Source organism: Notechis scutatus, chromosome 4, assembly GCF_049901735.1.
Source record: "Notechis scutatus isolate UNSWTSFEM ecotype Mainland chromosome 4, rNotScu1.2, whole genome shotgun sequence".
NCBI classification, from domain to species: Eukaryota; Metazoa; Chordata; class Lepidosauria; order Squamata; family Elapidae; genus Notechis; species Notechis scutatus.
In genome coordinates, this window is record NC_142012.1 from 46,790,915 (window position 1) to 46,811,806 (window position 20,892).

General features: G+C 34.2%; 1 protein-coding gene across 2 annotated transcripts in view; it reads left to right on the top strand.

Moving 5' to 3' along the window:
- GLRA3 (glycine receptor alpha 3) overlaps nt 1-20,892 on the top strand; it is a 77,095-nt gene that overhangs the window by 43,980 nt on the left and 12,223 nt on the right. Inside the window, exon 9 of one of the 2 annotated variants that reach the window (XM_026666995.2) lies at nt 7,679-12,589. In XM_026666995.2, coding sequence (XP_026522780.1) covers nt 7,679-7,960 — 282 coding nt within the window. In that variant the 3' untranslated portion in view covers nt 7,961-12,589. Of the gene's footprint in view, nt 1-7,678; nt 12,590-20,892 lie in introns of those variants that run through there. The other variant, XM_087963295.1, reaches the window with a different exon arrangement.

Here is a 20,892-nt window from a genome sequence, read left to right on the forward strand (position 1 = left end):
ACCAGGGGTGGGATTCTACCAGTTCACACCTATTTGCTAGAACCGGTTGTTAACACTATAAGCAGTTCGAAGAACCAGTTGTTAGAAGAAATTACTGGCTTAATCCTATAAGGAAGGCAGGAAGGAAACATTCTGGTGTTGCTTACAGAAACTGGATTAACACTACATTAAATATTAAATCATAGCAATGAAAAGGCTCTTCAATATTTATAGATTGTTGGCTTATTTAAACAGCTGTTTTGAATTAATATCTGTAGTTTCTTAATGTTATATTTTACTGTGCTACACTTACACATCTACATTGATAGTCTTTTTAAAGAATTATATTCTGTCCAGTCCCAATAGTTCAGCTATTGCAATAAATAAACCAGTTCCTCCAAAACCATTTTTATGTAAAGTGCACAAACATACTCAATACATTATATATATTAGATCATTTAATCGTTTAAATCAAAATGATTTAATATGGCCTGACTCACTTATACTATTCTTCATCTTTACAACATGTGCCTCCCTCAATTGTGAATGTGGTTGTGAGTTAACATTTTCACCAGTTCTATCCTATCCCAGATAAAAGTAAAAGAGTCCCTAGGGATTTTACTCTGCCAGTCGTTGCCAGCTATAGGGGACATTTCTCATCTCCGTTTCATGGCCATTGAGCCAATGCTGTTACAGAGTGCTGTTACTTTCCCATCAAAGTGGTATCTATTTATCTACTCACATTTTCCTGCTTTCAAACTGCTAGGTTAGCAGGAGTTGGGGTGAGGACGGGAGTTGACCACATTCTAGGGTGCTCAGGTCTTGAACCCGGGCTACCCACTTTTCAACTGACAAGCACAGCATTTTAATTGCCACTGTGCTGCTTTCCTATCCCTGATACCCTTACCTTAAATCTTACTCAGGCAGGTACTTCAGGATGCTCCCAAAAAACTTGTGTTTTACTATCATCTTTTTTTTGGCAGTGTTTCAGTCTCCAGAATATATTGGTCTTTTCCATTCCATTCCCAACCCTGCTATGCTTAGCAATTAAGTCTAGATAAGTCTACCTATATACTGACAATTGTAGAAACAACAATGGAATTATTATTGTGCTAACTATGCTTAAGAGACTATTATGAATAATAAAAAGGATAATGCTAAGTAACAACTTCATATTTGATACAGAACCCTTAAATCCTTTGGGGAATGGTGCATATGTACATCATATAGCAGTATACTATATTATACCAAGAATGCCATGCCTGTTCTTTTGGTCAGCCAATTGCAGATGAAGATAATATCAACATTCTTTTTAGACTAAGCATTTATTGCTCACATTAAGCCAAGACTATTCTATTACTTTACATTATTGTCTTTAACATTGTTATGATGTACAATAAAAGCACCATGTTTTAAAAGAAAAACAACTTTCAGATATACAATAAGCAGTTCATTTCTCATTTTATGTGTCTGATTCATATCTATTTGTTAGTAACCCATACAAACTTATCTGTCTGTCTGACCATTGATCCATCCATTCAAAAGATCTATATTTCAGCCCAATTCAAATAACATAACTCTGGATAGTATTAAAAAAAATACTAAACAAAAAATACAAAATAAAGTAACACATACAATGATACTCACTTTAAATTTCCTTCTCTTGGTTTTGTGGACTTCAGTAGTTGCAGCAAATCCATGAAAGCATTTATGTGAATTGCAGCCACACATGTGAATTGCTATATTAAGTTTACACAATTTTTATGAATTGGTTTGGCTCCATCTGCAGGTTTTCAAACCAATTTCCTACATGGCTGTATTCATTTGACAGTTTGATGTAAAACATCTTTAATCAAGCTCACTTGTGGATAATTCATTGATATACATACTGTATATGCAAAAATCTTCTAAAAACAGTGGCTTTTTAAGAATATAACATATGTCATGAAGAAATGGCATGACAAACTCTTTGATGTGATGACTTGCCAAAATTAAAATGTAAATTGGCCCATTATTAACTAGAATCACAATCATAAAGTTTGAAGTGGGCATTCATATCCTACTCAGTGCAGGAATCTAAATTAAAATGTCTCCAACAGATGGTTATTTTAGCTTTTTTTTTAAACACACTCAGTGAAAGGAAGCCTACCACCTCTCTGGTTAATTGATTCCATTGACAAATTCTTTTTACTACGTTAATGTTTATTCTAATGCCCAATGGAGTCTGGCTTCCTGTTAATTAAATATAAACTATTATGTATCTTGTATTCTGGAACAAAGGAGAGAGCATATCTTCCTGTGGCATCCTTTTATTCAAGAATTTAAAGAGTCTTATTGCCTTTTCCTGGCCTACAGTTCAACAGTATTTACCTTTTTCTTTGTAGCCACATCGCATTGATAGGTCATGTTCACATTCCAAGATATTTTCCCCACATTTAATGTTCAAGTAACACATCAGCCCTTTGAGGCAGGCTGGTTTAAGAAAAAAAAGAATTATCACTGGAATTCTATTGATACATAATCTGGAAAACCTGATACATTTTCTTTTCTGTCCTTCTTAAAAGATAGAATCACTTTCAAATTTGTTTTCTTCTTTTCTCTGCTATAATTAACATTTTGCTAACTTCTTTAAGGTTATCTCTGAAGTTGCTGAAATAAAAAAATATCATGAATAAATATAAATTAATAACATAAAAAATAGACTAATAGTCCAATCCAGCATTTAGACTGATCCTTCTCCAATGAAGAAGCACATAAACTTTACAGTTGACCTTTAACTACAAGTACAACTAAGTTTCGATGGATGCATGATATATTTCTAAATTATTAATAAAAGATTTCCAAACATTCTACTTTGATGTGTCTTCTTTTTTATTTTCTTTAAAGAAAAAAGCCAATTCTTTCTCCATCCACTGTGTGAAGTCTTTTTCCTTTAAAATAGTATTATTTAACGTCCATCTAGATCTTCTTTTTTGTCCTTTCCATTTAATTGTCATTGGATTATGATCTGCCCAAGTACTTGTTTCAATATTTATTTCTTGAATATTAGCTAACAATTCTGTTGACATCCATATCATATCTATTCTGGACCATGATAAATGTCTGTTTGAATAGAAGGTGAATTGTTTGGTCTTAGCATTTCTTTCTCTCCATGCATCTTTTAAATTTATTTCATCTGTCATTTTAAAAAAGGATTTAGGGAGAGTCTTTCAGCTTTGCTTTGTTGTTTTCTGTGTTGTATAGTCCAATTTATTGTCTACAATTCCATTAAAATCTCCTATCATAATGATACTAGCATAGTCCAGTTCAATTATTTTCATATATAATTTTCTATAAAATTCTTCTTGATTGTCATTCAGGGCATATATTGCAATCAGGAGTGTTTTCATATTATTGTCCATTACTTCCACCATTAGTAATCTTCCATCATCATCCGTAAGGATCAATTTCGCTGGGATAATATCTTTAATATATAAACCCACTTCTCTTTTCTTACATTGTGTCAAAGAAGTAAATATTTTCCCTAGCTTTGGTTGTATCAACAGTTGTTCATGTTGCTTTTTGATATGTGCTTCTTGTAGGCAGATTATATCAAATTTTAATTTCTCTAATTTATAGAAAGTTTTCCTTCTTTTAACAGCTGAGTTAAGTCCATTTATGTTAATTGTAATCAGTTTTTTCTCTTCCATGATTATACTTTATAGGTGGGTTTGGCAGCTTTCATAGATCTTGGTTTGCGTTGTTCTTTAGCTTCTACCTTTCTGCCTACTGCACCTTCTTCTTTTTCAGTCGCTATTTGGCAGTCCTCTTGGAATTCAATTAGTGACATTTCTTTTTCTGTCTCCTCCTCTTTCCCTCCAAAGTATTCTGTATAAAATAATTCAGCTTTCTCAATTGAATAAATTCTGTGTCTCTGTTCCTGCCATGTGAACATTAAACCTTCTGGAATCAACCATCTATAATTCACCTCTTTTTTAAGTAGAATTTTAGTCAGGAATTGATATTCTCTTCTCATCTCTCTCACTCTTCTGGGTACTTGTTTCAGGACCACAATCTGCTTGTCTTTATATTTCAATGTTTTCTCTCTTGCCACCTGCAATGGTCCATTTTAATGGCTTTCTTTGTAAATCTGATGTGAACTTCTCTTGGTAGACTGTTTCTCATTGCATATCTTGTGAAGACTCGAAAGACCTCGTCTATTACATCCATCATCTTCTCTTTGGTTATTTCCAGAGCTTTAGCCAAGATTTCTATCATTATCTCAGCTAAGTTTTGTCCTTTTTCTTCCTCTATGTTTTGGAATCTGAGATAAAATTCTGATCTGTCTATCTCACATCTCAGCATCCCACTTTTATCTTGTTCAACCACAGTTAATCTGCCATCAATATCTCCAATCTTCTTATCTCTTTGTTTATCTTCTTCTTCAATTTTTTGGAATCTCTCCTCCTATTTCATCATCATTTGTTGAATATTCTCCACCTTTTCATCAGTTTTTTCTATTCTCTTTTCAATATTCTCTGTTCTTGCTTGTATGTTTTGAATTCCTTGCATTATCATCTGCAGTGTCACCTTTTCCTGTTCTTTTTCTTGTTGTAACATCATCTGTATTGAGCGTTGTCCTCCAGATGGTGAAAAGGAAGAAGTAGGAATTGAAGAACCAGCTGCTGTTAGTTTCCTGCTCATTTCAGACAATTCAAAATCTTCAGGTTCTTCTAGACCTTAATCCACCCGTGTAATAACTAATTGTAATTCCAAGTAAAAATAGTGGAAAAAAAGAAACAAGATTAAAAAAAGTTTCTTCAGGTTCTTGTACACCTTAATCCAATCGATTGATTAAATAACAGTAAAAACTCAAAAAAAGGAAGAAAAAATCCATAAACAAAAAAAGGAAAAATTGTTAAATCTTGTAAGTGGCAGGAAAAAAAAGAGAACATCAATACTAAGACTTGTCCTTTAAAATGAAATGCAAAAGTAGAAATTAGGCTCCAAAAGCAAAAAGAAAGACAAAAGCAAGTTCCAAAAGGCCAAAGATCCGAATGAGTATGACAAATTATAAACTGATAAGGAGGGGGTTTGTTAAAGTAAGGAATAGCCCAGCTTAAAAAAGAAAAAGAACACACTGCACCTTTTGTTAAGTTTTATAACTCTCTTCTCTAGAGTCTTATCGTCTTTTTTCTGTAAACTTCAACACCAGACTGCAGCTACTGATAGAAACCCAGAAGAGCACCTGCAATAATACTGTCCCATGCTCTTCGCTCTATCTTATCAAACAGGCTCAAAGTCCTTGAAAAGAAGTCTCAATTCTTTCTCAGCTTTGTCTGGTGGAGAGAAAAAAAGAGAGAGAAACAATATTTCTAAGCCTCTAGTGGCAGTGTTACAAAGTTTCCTATGCTTTCACTTTCCCCCTCCTTTTCCAAACAAAATATAATAAAAATTGATTAAAAAGGAAAAAAGATTTTTAAAAAACTAAAAGGGACTAAAAGGGAATCTCTAGCCTAAAATATTATAAAGTCAAAAAGGAGAAAAGAAAAAAAAGAAAAAATAAGGTAGAAAAAAAACACCAGTCCAGTTTCAAAATAAAAAATCGTATATGAAGAGTCCAGCAAAAGAAAAAAGAAAGAAAATATTAGTTTGACTTCCTGTTTAAAATCACCTCTTAATCACTTCTGTCTAAGATTTTACAGATTGATTCTTTTCCTTAAGGTGTCCTTTCAAATCTTAAAGTAAAGAAAAAATTCTCACCATACCGGCTCTTTCCATTCTCTTCCATTTCGGAGCTGTACCAACTTCAGCAGCTTTAATGGCTGCCTCTTTGCCGCTGGCAAAAAGAGCTTCTCCTGGATCTACCAGGGACTTTGCGGTATCCCTGGGATCGACAGGATGCGCTCTTTACATTCACCATCTCTTCGGGACGGTTTAGATCCATTTGGATCGTCCAGGAGCAAAGATATCGGCGGCGATCTCAGACCTCCAAGATCGCACACTATATCATCGTGACACCAGCTCTGCCCTTAAAAAAACAATTATTTAATAGATAGGATTAATTTACATTTTTTTGAATCACAGAACTTGGATCAAAATGGAAACAAGATACAGCTGGGGGAAAAAACTATAAAAAATGAGGCAAGAAAGAAGCCAAATACATCTATAGAATATGGTAAAATATCTACAGAATATAGTAAAAAGTTTCACATTGCTGGCCTCAATTATGCAACTGGAACTCTGATGATTTTTTTTATGTGTACTATATGAAAAGTAGAACATCAATGTACTGTCCCAGCAAACATCTTTACTCTTTTAACACATTCTGTAGACACTGTAAATTTTGTTTAAATACCATATTTATTTATTAACTTTGTTTTCTACCCAGCTCACTGTGGCAATAGATACCCACCATCTCTTGAAAAGAAAATATCTCTGAATTTAAGATTATTCCATCTCACAAAGGAAGAGTGGTCTTTAAAAAATAGTATAAAATTATAGAAAAACTTGGGCAATGTCCAATATCCATCTCACTGATTCTGACACCAACTCTTGAGATTCTTTTTTTTAATGTGTGTGCATTTGACACTTGTATTTTATTTTGTATTGCTTTAATACACAAAAAAGAGACTGAAAAAGAATACAACAAAAACATAAAAAATTGTATTAAAATATATATTACTAATGGAGAAAATAATTCAGTGCAATTTTAAATACATCATAAAATGTTGATCATACATTCAGTGTCATTAATAAATGGCCAGTTTTTAATCAGAAAGCAAATACTTATTTTTGATCCAACATTGCACATATATATCACACCATTTTCCCCATATTATCATCCTTTCTTCTCTGCCCCATGGTGACTAAGTCTATATTTCTTTAGAGAGTTATTAATTTTTCATTGTGGCACATAATTCAAAAGTATAGTCATATTCTAAACCAGAGTGTCCAACCCTGGCAACTTTAAGAGTTGTGGACTTTAACTCCCAGAATTCCCCAGTCAGCATGAGTAGCTAAAGAATTCTGGGAGTTGAGATCCACAAGTGTTAAAGTTGCCAAGGTTGGTCACTCCTGTTCTAAGCAGTATGGATCTTCTACAACACCATATTAACAAACTTGAAAGGAGAAGCTCATGTTATATGAGTACACCATCCATTTTTATATGTGACAAAATTGTATACTAATTTAGAGTATATATAGGTTGACTTTATATTCCAGAAATTATATATTAACTTTCTGCCAATAGTAAACATTATTTCTCACAAACAAAATCACTCTCATATGTTCCCAGTATATTTTTCTTGCAGGAAAAAAAAGAAAGGAACCAAAAGCAGGTTGGGGATAGAGCAAGGAAAAGGAGTTACTGCACATGAAAAGAAGCAAAAGAGAAATGGGGAAAATGATAAAAGCAAGAGGATAAGTAAGAGATAAGAGGACAAGGAATGGAGGGGGAAAGACAGAAGAACCCTCTTTCAAAATTAAAGAGTCAAGCAGCAACATTTCCTGCACTTTGCAGCAGCAATGTTTTTGTTCTCAGTAGCTAATTTATTTTTACAAGGGATACCATCTTTCCCCATTTATATTATTTAGAAAAAGAAAAGAGAAAAATTTCTTATAAATACAGAGTTGCTTTTTAAATGAAGATGTAAATTTGACAAAAATATTTAAGTTCAAGAATTCTATTTCTGTCTTTCTTTTTTTCTTTCTTTAATAGGATGATGATATAAGGGAGAATCGGTTCAATTTTACAGGCTATGGAATGAGCCCACCATGTATACAAGCAAAGGATGGAGTGGTTCCAAAAGGGTCCAATAATCCAGTTCAGTCTGCATCCCTTACTCTTGAAGAAATGAGGAAGGTATTCATTGATCGGGCCAAGAAAATTGATACCTTATCCCGAGCCTGTTTCCCTTTAGCCTTTCTTATATTCAACATTTTCTACTGGGTTATCTATAAAATTGTTAGGCATGAGGACATTCACAAAAAACAAAATTAAGTTTTTCACTTTTCAACAGTTCTCATTTTGATTACAGTAATAAAAATCAGTATTGAAATACTTTTTAATGAACAGGAGCTTGATGGAAAAACCTACCCCAAGAAACAAAATACTTATGCGACTTGCTATGCAAGGTCTGAATGATGGTGGGGGGGGGGGGTATATCCAATGAAGATGCAGCATAAACTACCACAGTATTTCTACTTGTTATTAACTTTAGTTTTGCAAAGTAAATAACAATGTTGTTAGGTAAAATTTTACTGCCAATCTTTCTATATATTGCTACATAATAATATAGTATTCTTTGAAGTCCTTGTTATAATTTTTAATTCAGCTATATTTTTTTAATCTATGAAAAGGAAGTCCCCAAAGTCCTTAGATAAGTGCCATACAATTAAGCCTCCTTTAAATTTTATAAGTGAACACTGTTTTAAGTCTTGAGTCTAAACATGTTAACTATTTTAAATAATGAAGCTTATTTTCTAGATTTAAGAACACTGCCAATGGCCTTTGTATTAAACACAGAATGCTTTTTATATAACACACAGAAAAAAGAAGCTGCATGCAAATACAGATACATGCAATCCACAAATCACTTATTCTATGAACTTATACTGATGTTTCGTTTAATGTGTCAATTCTATTCTGGAAAAAGATACACTGGTAATTGCCAGCCATATCACAAATATGATTGACAATTGAACTCAAATACAAGATTTTTGACATACAAAAAGATAGGCTAGGTCATTGCATATTAATCAGCACAATATTAGAATTTTTTGGTCTTCTATTAAAGCTGGAGTGAGGGGAAAAAAGACAGCAGCCAAAAAGATGGGAAGGTATAAATCTTTTACATTATCCTTATGAAATAACAATGTCAAAAATGGTAAAAATGTATTATTTATTTATTTGTTTTTTATTTAGAAAATTTATATAGCTGCCTACTCTCTCACAGTGACTCTAGGCAGCTTACAAACAATAAAAACACAGTATGGGGGGTGAAAACTAACCCCCCATCCATCCACCCCTGGCAACAACAAAGTCAAATAAGCCATTTGATGGGCTCCATCACATTCTGGGTTCCCCAGGCTCACTGGCAAAATAAAGTTTTTAGGGCCTTATGAAACAGTGTCAAAGTAGGAGTCAGTCTAATTTCTGAAGAGATGATATTCCAAAGGGAAGAAGCCACAGAGAAGGCACTTCTTCTGGATCCTGCCTATACCTCCATTGGGAACAGGACCCAACATTCCTTGACGCCACACTCTAATGGATGGGTGGACATGACTGGGAAGAGTAGCTTCCTTAGATCACCATCTCAGATGTTATGATAGATGGTAGTGCAGTATTTACAATTCAGTACCATATTTTTCAACAACCATTGTATTACTGAAATTTGTGGCATAGCTTTGACTGGCCCTAGTGCAATGATTTGGCTATATCTATTGTTAGATAGGAGGTAATTTACCCATCCATTTATGTAAGTGCTCATTATAAATAATATTGGCCTAAAAATGTTAACCATGCTTAAAACTATTGAACTTATAGATAACATATACTCAAATAAATATACTGTATGCTTACTTACTGAAAAATTAGTACCCTTGAAATCAAATAAACTTCTGAGGTAAATACATTTGAAATCAGCCTGATCCAGCATTTAAATAACAAATACTTAAATAATTTTGAACCACTTGTTCCAAGAAAACAGTCAGCATATTTGAGGATAACCAAAAGGTTCTTAACAAATCCATAAATTGGCTGAGAAAAAAGATAAACCATCTACTCCAAATATCGTTTGAAAGTCACTATGTGCATTTTTAATCCAATATTTTTCATTGAAAATATATTTAAAAATTTAAAGGCTATTAGTTTGCTTTTTATCTGAAGTGGATGGACCCTGAATCAATGCTAATTGCAAACATTAAATCATTTGTTGGACGAAAAAATATTCCTTAGAATAAAAATAATAATTTAATGATGGATTTATGGGGTATTTTACATCCATGTTATTGTCTATTTTCAAAATGTAAATTGGGAAATTGCTTACTACTTTCTAAATACTATAATATAGGTCTACGCAGCATTTACTGGACAATTAAAGGTGCACTCAGATTTAAAGGTTTGAAAAACCTTTGCAAAGTCTTTTAGTTATACAAAATTTAAAAGCATGATCCATTTTGTCATTCTGACAATCTTGCAATTCAATGGATGCCTCCTTATTTTTGCATATTAATTAGTGTTTTATAGGAAGTATAGCGCAGATATGTTTTAGTGAGAAAAGATACACTTCTCAGAAAATAAAAAGGTATTCATATGGATATTCTAATTTATTCTATAAGAGGAAATATTCTCACAAACTGAATTTGAAGCTGGAAGTATGTTAGGCAGATTAATGACATAATAGGTAACTTTTGTATATTTTAAAACATGGCTGAAAAATCTACTATCTCTAAATGTAGAAATGAGACGTCAGAGATATAAAATTATTTATCCTTCAGCTTTAACTTCTTTCTTTCTACACGAACATAGGCATTTTAGTCATCTCTTCCTGAAATGTTAGTCTTGATAAGCCAAAATATACTTTGTGTGAAAACACTGTAGAATTGGTCTCTGAATTTGGATTCAGAAACATTTTAAAAAGTTTTGAATGTTTCTGCCACTTCAACTTTTGATTTTTTTTAAAAAAGCTTTAACATTCCTGTTAATCATCTGAGGCCAACCACCTCAACCACCAGCCCCCTGTAGAATTTTTATATTCACATTGGTTCTTCCACATGTAATTAGAAGTTCTTAACACAATCTACATTGCTTTCTGTATTTTCTGAATTTTTAACCAAAGAAGACAAGCAAACATATAAAGATGTTTTGACCTTTCTTAAATGTTTGTTTCAATTCTATCCTTTGTTTGTATTGAAGTATTCACTTCCTCAGCAAGAAACCATTTCAACTCTGAGTTATGATTAAAGGAATCAGTCACTGTATGCAAACACTTCATGCACTACTTTAAATCATATTTTAATTTAATTTGAATTCTTCATCTATTTAAGTTTGTTTATACATAATACATATACATAAACAAAAGTGTATTTTAAACATGAGATATAAACATCTGGTATTATAAGCTTAAAAAAAAGTGGACGAATTTTAATTTAGACTGAAAAATAAACCGATTCTACTGGCATTTGAAAATATGAGTTGAAATCAATCTATTTGTATGCAAAATTGTCAACTGAATGTGCTTTTTTCAGAAAAATCACTGAAATAGAATAGAAAATCCCTAATTTGTGAATATTCCGCTTCTCACTGGAATTAGGTGGCCAGTAAATATATAATAGAAAACTGAGAGGGAAGCATCACCTAGTTAATTCCTGCCTATGTAAATAGTGCTGTTATCTTTACAGCAAACATTCCTAGGAAAGAATTAGCCATTTTGACTAATTTTATCAGGAATACATTATAGTATAGTTTTCAGAACTACAGTCTGCACATATTATAAAGTTGTCCAAAAATCCAGAAAAGAATAACAATAACAAATAGTAATAATAATCAGGTATCCGCAAAAATGGAAATGAGACTAAGTTTTATATCAGAAGAGCTAGTTACTTTGCTAAATCAGGAGTTACTCAGAACTGTAGATTAGAGGATATATTTTACTAGCAGAAAGTCTCAGGTTCAAATGACTGCATGATAAATTATTAGAAGATAACAATATCCAGGATTTAGATAATAGTTTGTGTCTGTAAAAGCAAAGGGAGGTGATTAAGTGTTTACAACAAATCAGGAATTCAGAAACATGGATCTTGCTTCTTTCTAAAGGGATTCTAAGGAGCTATTTGACTTTAATATTATTTCATTGTCATATCTCCTGGATGTGAACAGTTATTTCTTTATTACAGTATTCCAAAAATTATACCAGATCTTTGTCTATCTGCTTAGTATACATTTAAATACAAGCTATTGCAAAACTGGGTTGATTTCTAACTCCGCAGCAGCATGAAGCAAAAATATTTATTTAAATATTAAATGCTATCAAAATGCACTTGATATGATTTGAAAAATGTGTATATCAGGTGCCCTTCATTTAAAGGACATAATATGCATCACCCCGTTTTCTTGTATAATTTAATAATATATATTGTTTTACTCAATTTTCTTTGATATAGCATTTTTTCAAACTAAATATTTGAAAGTGTAATTTCATGTTATAAGGAAACATTTCTCATATGAGTTACATAAAAATAACACCAATGTCCTAAGATAAATAAGAGAAATATAGTTCCTCTCTGCTTCTTAAAGAACTTGAATCTCACTAACAATATGATGATCATAAAAATAAAACTGAATTTCCTTATAAATATAATATTTTACTATATAAAGGAGTTTAACGTGAGAATTAAATCCAATTAAAATTTAAAAACATAAAGCCAAACCACAAAATAAGTATACTTTATATGCAAATACTATTTGTGGTATGATTTTACTTATACATAATTTTCTATACCACCTACCTTTATGATTCTAGGTAGCTTACAATAAAATAGAAACATATATATCGCAACATGTTAAAAAGAAGCCTCATAAATATATAATAGTGCATCATGTGGCCTCAGAATTAGATTATGCAACATTTCATGGAAGATGTGGTATCCATTATATTGCATTTCCTATCTCCCAGGTCCACTAGAAAAGTACAGCCTTAATGGCTTTCAAAAATGATAGTTTTAGAAGGGGTGATCCTAAATTCAGGGACAAAGCTACTCCAAAGTGCAAGAGGCTATTACCATGAATACGTTTTCTGGATTCCTCTTCTTGATTTTCTATAGCAGGGTTGTCAAACTCTCAGCCCGTGAGCCGGATGCGTCCATGTCCGGTTTAGCGAAGATGAAAAAAGTTGTGATATGTCATGTGACGCCGCTGTGACGCCGCAAGTTTGACACCCCTGTTCTATAGGGTAAGATATCTTAATCTGCTTAATCTGCAAGTTTATTATTATTATTTTAGTCTACGATATGCCATAAAACAGTCTGTCCTTTAAAGCAGGGGTCCCCAACCGCCGGTCCGCGGACCGGTACCGGTCCGCGGAACAAGTCTTACCGGGCCGCTGGTTGCTGGGCGCCGCCATCTTTTTTTGATAAAAAAGTGCTTCCGGTGAGCTTTTCCGGGTAGAAAGCTCACCGGAAGCACTTTTTCGTCAAAAAAAGATGGCGGCGCCCAGTTGATGCCGGTACCGGGCCGCGGCGCCCAGCTGATGCCGGTACCGGGCCGCGGCATAAAAAAGGTTGGGGATCACTGCTTTAAAGGACAACAAAATATTGTGTCTAAAACTGCAGTTGTTTGCACTGTTCATATTTATTATTACTCTGCAAACTGATGTGTACAAATGAGCATCCCATCTTTCTTTGTACCAACACTATATGTATATTTATATACATATGTATATTTATATATATATATATTTCCTCATAAAATTTTCCTCATATTATCTTGTGAGATAGACAGACAGACAGACAGACAGACATACACACACACACACACACACACACACACACATATATCACAAGATAATATGAGAAAAATTTTCCCATCAGGACTTTTCACAAAAGCATTACAGGCAGGGAGTTGCAGCATAATAAACTATAGTAGCATACTTTATATATATTTTATTACAAAAACAATGCATATTATCAACAGTAGTAGAATAGAAGAGAATAACAGAGTTGGAAGGGATCTTGGAGGTCTTCTAGTCCAACCCACTGCTTAGTTAGGAAACCCTACACCACTTCAGACACATGGTTATCCAACATCTTTTTAGGAAATTAGTAATGATACACAAAGAAATTCAGAATAAATATAACTTTTCTGTCACCAGGCACACACCCTTTCAGGAAATTCAGACAGATTTGGCCAATATTAATTGATTCTAATGAGGATAAGAGCTCACAATGACTCAGCAGTTAAGACACTGAGCTTGTCAGCTGCCTGGGTTCAAGACCAAGTACTGAACAACAGGGTGAGTTCCCATTACTCATGCAGCTCTTGTTAGCAGTTCAGAAGCATGCAAAAGTTAGCAGATAAATAGGTGCTGCTTTGGCAGGAAAGGTTACTGCATTCTGGATTTTTATACTGGCGCGTAGTGATGGAAGCATCTCTCTCAGACAAACATAGGCTCCCTTGGCTGAGAATAGGAGATAAGCACCTTTTAATGAGGATAATTATGCTTTCATTTGCATCCTTTCAAATAATAGCTTGAAATGAAGCTGCATATTAATTTAGTGCAAAATGAAGATAATGTGCAAACAGATTTTGTTACATGGAAATTGCTTTTTCACTGAAAAATCAGTGCAGCAGCCAAAGTGTGTGTTGTATAAAGACCTCTTTACTTTTATTGCCTTGGGTGGTTTCTGAAAGAAATAAGAGATTGAAGAAAACATTTGGATCAAAGCTGTAAAATGATGCTCACACTGATCTTTTGTTATGCTTCAGTATTATTGCTTTTTTTTTTGCCATCTCCATAAAATATGCACAAGACTTGGGTCCCAGGTTTGCAATTATCAGAGAAGAAAACTGACTTATATATTACAGTTTTGGATGTTTACTTGTGAGGTACTTATAAAGTTGTGTCATATGCTTTTCATATGAAGATTAAACATTAAATACAGTAGCTTGTGTGACAGTGAACTTCACTAGCAGCTTCCTCAAAATGTGACAACCAACCAAAGGAACAAACAAATAAAATGGATATAATAGTGTATTTATTATGTCTGTAATTTTAAAGCAAATATTTCTGTGAATTTTGTCTAGACAAGAACAAATACTAGTTTATGTCTAGAAGTGTTTCCTTTTAGTAAAATCCAATGAAAATGTTATGCATGTTTTTTCTTCTTATTTTATTTCTATATTCTGCACTACTGTTGAACATGTTTTGCTGACAGAGGTGTTAAGATGTATGCAGCCATGAAGTTCATCTAATTGTAAATATTTTGTCCTAAAACAAGAATAAAAACCACATTTTTTTCAGGAATTACTCAGTCTGTCACCATTGTTTTAGGTACTGACTACAAAATGTCAAAAGTATAATGTCTAAAACAGAAAATTGTTTTCCCTGTGGATGGTAATACCTAATCCAATGTGAAAGCAAATTTAGATGAAATTTTGAGGAAAGCAAATGCTAAGAAAATAAAGAACATTTTAAGAGATGGATTTTTATGTCTTGGATGAACAGTTAGCAGTTCTCTTGGATTCCCTAATATTGGGTAATGAAAGATTTGCAAGCAAACAACTAAACTCAGAGAGTACCAAGGACTCACAGTTAGGGAATCATATTATTATTAACGCACCATCCCAGATATAAAATATGGTCTGGGTCAGCTAAACAATGAAATATTCAAAGTATTTTATTTATATGGGATTGCATATATTATCACTATGATTCACCACCTGTCATCACAGTACAAGAATTTCTACCATTTTTAAAATCAGGATTATCTAGCCAAGCATTTACCTAATTCTATTTCAAAAAGTTGGAAAATGTAATCGATCCTAGAAAATTAAAGGGGAAATGTTCACATTCTACCAGTTCGCACCTATTCACTAGAACCGGTTGTTAACATTCTAAGCAGTTCGGAGAACCAGTTAAAAGAAATTACTGGCCTAATCCTGTAAGGAAGGCAGTAAGGAAATATTCTGGTGTTGCTTACAGAAACTGCCTGTCCATTAACCCTTATTACATTTTTGGCAGGACTAGACTTCCTATCTCAGGAACTTCTCTGGAGTTTTCTTTCCCTCTTTTGCTGGTACTTTGCTTGTGTGGAGTGACCATTTAAAGTTACAATAGCACTGAAAAAAGTGACTTATGACCATTGTTCACACTTACGACTGTTACAGCATCCCCACAGTCATGAGAGGCCAGGCGAGGAGATGCGTGCCTCGATGTGAGTGATATTGAGTGGGCCACACCCAGCCAATAGCATGACCACCAAGCCATGCCCACCACCTAAGCCATGCCCACAGAACCGGTTGTTAAAAATTTGAATCCCACCCCTGCATAAAACACAGCAACCGATGAACTATTAATCAATCATGTGAGATTGGCAACTAAACATTATTGAAGTAGATCATGAAACAATTGATTTGTAAGGATGTTAAAGCAGTAATTATTAATCCCACATTTATTTGTTAAGAATCTTAATGAGTCTTAACCTATTTCATTATTTCATCCTGTTTTTGATAGGATGGGCTATATTTCCTTTTGTGAAGACAGATGCAAATAATGAATTGAACAGCTCTGCTTTTTCTCTACTGCCCATTACTTTCTTATCATCTTCTCTCATTTGTGAACCAATTATTTCCTTGATATTTTTCTGTATGTACACTGAGAGCATATGCACCAAGACAAATTCCTTGTGTGTCCAATCACACATGGCCAATAAAGAATTCTATTCTATTCTTTTTTTAATATGTGGAAAGAAACCTTATTATTTTTGACATTTGTTATAAGTCTTGCTTCATTTTGAACTTCGGTTTATATACCATCTTTGCAGATTCAAATATTTGCTAGTATTTCCTCTTTCCATTTTTTGTACTTATCTTTTTTTTTCTTTCAGTTTATCAGAAAATTCTTTGTGTAACCATGCTGGTTTCTTCTTAGATTTCTTGGTTTTTTTCTCAGTAGTATTGAGTTGGACTGGGCTTTTAATAATCATATTTTTCAGAGTCTCCAAAGCTTCTTGAGTTGTTTTCTTCTTTAATATATTCATCCATGGAATCCTGCTCAAGTTCTCTCTAAATTTGTTAAAATTAACTTTTTTAAAGTCTAAGACACTGGTTTGATTATTTTCTATTGCTTGTGCCTGCATTATATTGAATTCCAGTATGACATGGTCATTGTCTTACAAATTCAACCTCCTCAATCACTTTTCTGTTAGTAAGAATTAAGTACAGCATAGTTGTCTGTTTAGTTCCCTTCTCTATCTTTTGAATGACAAAGTTGTCAGCTAGGTTGGTAAGGAACCTTTTCCATCTCCCATTCAGTATAGAGTTTATTTCCTGGTTGATGTCAGGGTGGTTAAAGTCCCCCATTAGTACTGTGGTGTGTTTCCTACATACATTTGTTATCAAACAGATCATCTTTTTTTTTGTTGGATGGTAAGTTATTGTTTCAGCTATATTTTGTTTCATTAAACTTATTTTAATTGTTAATTATATTTGTTAGACTATATCTTTTTCACAATAATGTGTTCCTTTGACAACTATTGTAAACAATGAAGTAATAAGACAAGACTCAGATAATTCCAACAATGCTGTCCCTGCTAATCTTCTGAAAACACTTTGAATTACATTTATATCTGTAAACAACTACAATTTTCAGCAGATGGCAGCATTTGGCTGGTCTTAACTGATCTCAAAAAAGCTAAATGAATAAACAGATATTGTGTGAGATTGTAGGAAAAGTTGCACAGTCACAAAACATGCAAAAGAAGACAATGATAAACTATGAAGTTATACAAAGATAAACTATTGCTGCAAAGAAAATTACGTGAACATGCTCATTTGTCATCATTATGCAATGTATAATGGAGACTGAACTAGCTGTGAACTGGTGTTTTTTTTATGTATGTTTGCTTTAAGCACACAAAGAGATTCCAATAATTTAATACTTTAAGAATAGAATAGAATACTTTATTGGCCAAGTGTGATTGGACACACAAGGAATTTGTCTTGGTGTAAATACTCTCAGCATACATAAAGAAAAGGTACATTCATTAAGAATCAAGAATCATAACATACTACACTTAATGACAGTCATAGGGTACAATCAACAATCAAATCATACTAGGAAACAGTCAATATAAATCGTAAGGATACAAACAACAAAGTTACAGCCCTACAATCACAAGTGGGATGGGTGATAAGGAGTGATGAGAAGATTAACAGTAATAGTAGTGTACACTTTGTAAATAGTTGAACAGTGTTGAGGGAATTATTTGTTTAGCAGAGTGATGGCTTTCGGGGAAAAACTGTTCTTGTGTCTAGTTGTTCTGGTGTGCAGTGCTCTATAGCGTCGTTTTGAGGGAAGGAGTTGAAACAGTTTATGTCTGGGATGTGAGGGGTCTTGTAATTATTTTCACAATCCTCTTTTTGATTCGTGCAGTATACAGGTCCTCAACTGAAGGCAGGTGGGTAGTAATTGTTTTTTCTGCAGTCCTAATTATCCTCTGAAGTCTGTGTCTGTCCTATTGGGTTGCAGAACCAAACCAGACAGTTATAGAGGTGCAGATGATAGACTCAATAATTCCTCTGTAGAATTGTATCAGCAGCTCCTTGGGCAGTTTGAGCTTTCCCAGTTGGCGCAGAAAGAACATTCTTTGTTGTGCTTTTTTGATGATGTTTTTGATGTTAGGTGTCCATTTTAGGTCATGTGATATAGTAGAACCTAGAAATTTGAAGGTCTCTACTATTGATACTGTGTTGTCTAGTATTGTAAGAGGTGATAGTATGGGAGGGTTTCTTCTAAAGTCTACCACCATTTCTATGGTTTTGAGTGTGTTCAGTTCCAGTTTGTTCCGGTTACACCACGAGGCAAGTTGTATAACCTCCTGTCTGTATGCAGATTCATCGTTGTCTTGAATGAGATCAATCACTGTTGTGTATATATATCACTTCAGTATTTTAACAGATGGATCATTTGAGATGCAGTCATTGGTATATAGGGAGAAGAGAAGTGGAGATAGCACACAGCCTTGGGGGTCCCCTGTGCTGATTGTACATGTATCGGATGTGATTCTGCCTAGCTTCACCTGCTGCTTCCTGTCTGTTAGGAAGTTTATGATCCACTTACAAGTGTGTTCAGGTACCACTAGTTGGTTTAATTTACTTAGAAGAGTGTCTGGAATGGTGGTATTGAATGCTGAACTGAAGTCTACAAAGAGGACCCTTGCATAGGTATTTGGAGATTCAAGGTGTTGTAGGATGTAATGCAGAGCCATGTTAACAGCATCATCTGTCGATCTATTGGCTCGGTATGCAAACTGCATGGGATCTAACAGCAGATCTGTGATGGTTTTCAGGTGGGACAGCACAAGCCTTTCAAATATTTTCATAACTACAAATGTTAGAGCAACTGGTCTGTAGTCATTCAGTTCCTTGATGGAGGGCTTCTTTGGCACTGGGACGTTTGAAGCAGGAAGGAACATAGCACATCTCTAGTGATCTATTGAAGATTCAGGTGAAGATGGGGGCCAATTGGTCAGCACAGACTTTTAAGCAAGAAGGAGTTATCTGGTCTGGCCCTGGTGCTTTTCCTAGCTTCTGTCTGTATAATAGTTCTTCCACTTCTTTTTCTGTGATCACCAGAGGTTGTGAGCCCAATGGATTGGGGCCAGTTGTAGGAGGGTTGGCTGTTGTTGGTGTGTTTGAGATGTGGGTTGTGGAGAATAGGTGGCTGTAGTTTCTTTTCAAACCTGCAGTAAAACACATTCAGGTCATCTGCTAGTTGTTGATTTCCTTCTGCCTGGGAAAGAGGTTTGCTGAAGCCAGTGATGTTTTTAAGAGTTTTCCACATGTTTGCTGGTTCATTTGTTGAGAATTGATTCTTTAACTTTTCAGAGTAGCTTTTTTTTTGCTGCTCTGATTTCTCTTGTTAATATGTTTCTGGCCTGGTTGTATAGCATTCTGTCACCTTTTCTGTAGGCTTCCTCTTTGGGATGGTGTAGCTACTTAAGTTTACCTGAGAACCAAGGTTTATTGTTACTATATATTTGCAGGTTCCTTGTTGGTACACCTAAGTCTTCACAGAAGCTAACATATGATGTTACAGTATCTGGGAGCTCATCTAGGTCTGCAGAGGCATCTTCAAAAAATTCCAATCAGTGCAATCAAGGCAGGCCTGGAGTTTCAGCTTTGCCTCATCCGACCAAGTCTTAACTGATTTAATTGTTGGTTTAATGGTTTTAAGTCTTTGTGTGTAGGCTGGTATAAGGTGAATCATGCAGTGGTCAGAGTGTCCCACAACTGCTCGTGGTAAAGACCTATAAGCATCTTTTACTGTTGTGTAGCAGTGGTCTAAAGTATTTTTGCCTCTGGTGGGGCAATTTACATGCTGGAAATATTTTGGGAGCTCTTTCTTTAAATTTGCTTGATTGAAATCTCCTAAAATGATGGGAAGGGAACCTGGGTGTTTGGCTTCAGCTTCCATAATTTGATCAGCAAGAGTTCGTAATGCCTTGAGGAGAAATGAGGAGAACTCACGTGGAGAGTAAAATGGCTTGCAGTTGATGTGTAAAGTCTCTAAGTTTTCATCACAAAACTTATATATTATAGTTATATCCTGAGACCAACTGTTGTTGATATATAAACATAATCCTCCACCCTTAGTTTTACCTGATGTCTCTTCAATTCTATCTGATCTAAATGTCTGAAATCCTGGGATGTATATGGTGTTATCCCCATGAATTTGTGGATTAAGCCAGGTTTCAGTAAAACAAAGAACAGCTGAATTATGAAAATCAGAATTCCATCTATTTAAGAAATGAATTTATATATATATATTCCAATCAGTATATATATATATATTTTCTTAAGTTTTACATACGGTAATTACATGTATGGTGTTCGGCTTGGTTCGGGTATTTTCCCACGTCATTGTAGTTCTTTTAAAGTTGTAGCAACGTTTCAGCAGAATCTCATCTGCCATCATCAGGCTTCTGTATTGTGTCCGTCTGTGGGTCAGACTTTTACAGTGGTTTCAGATTTAAATTTGGGGCAGCCTATTGCTGTGCCAGAATGGTTTTTTCTTCATCCTGATTGGTTGGGAGTCTTGGTCTGTGTTTATTGGTCTCGGAGTTTGCTGTGTTCTGCTTGATGGGTGTCTCTGATATCTTCTGTCTGTTTTTGGCTCTTTTTGTATCTTGATTGGCTGGCAGCATTGTGTTACT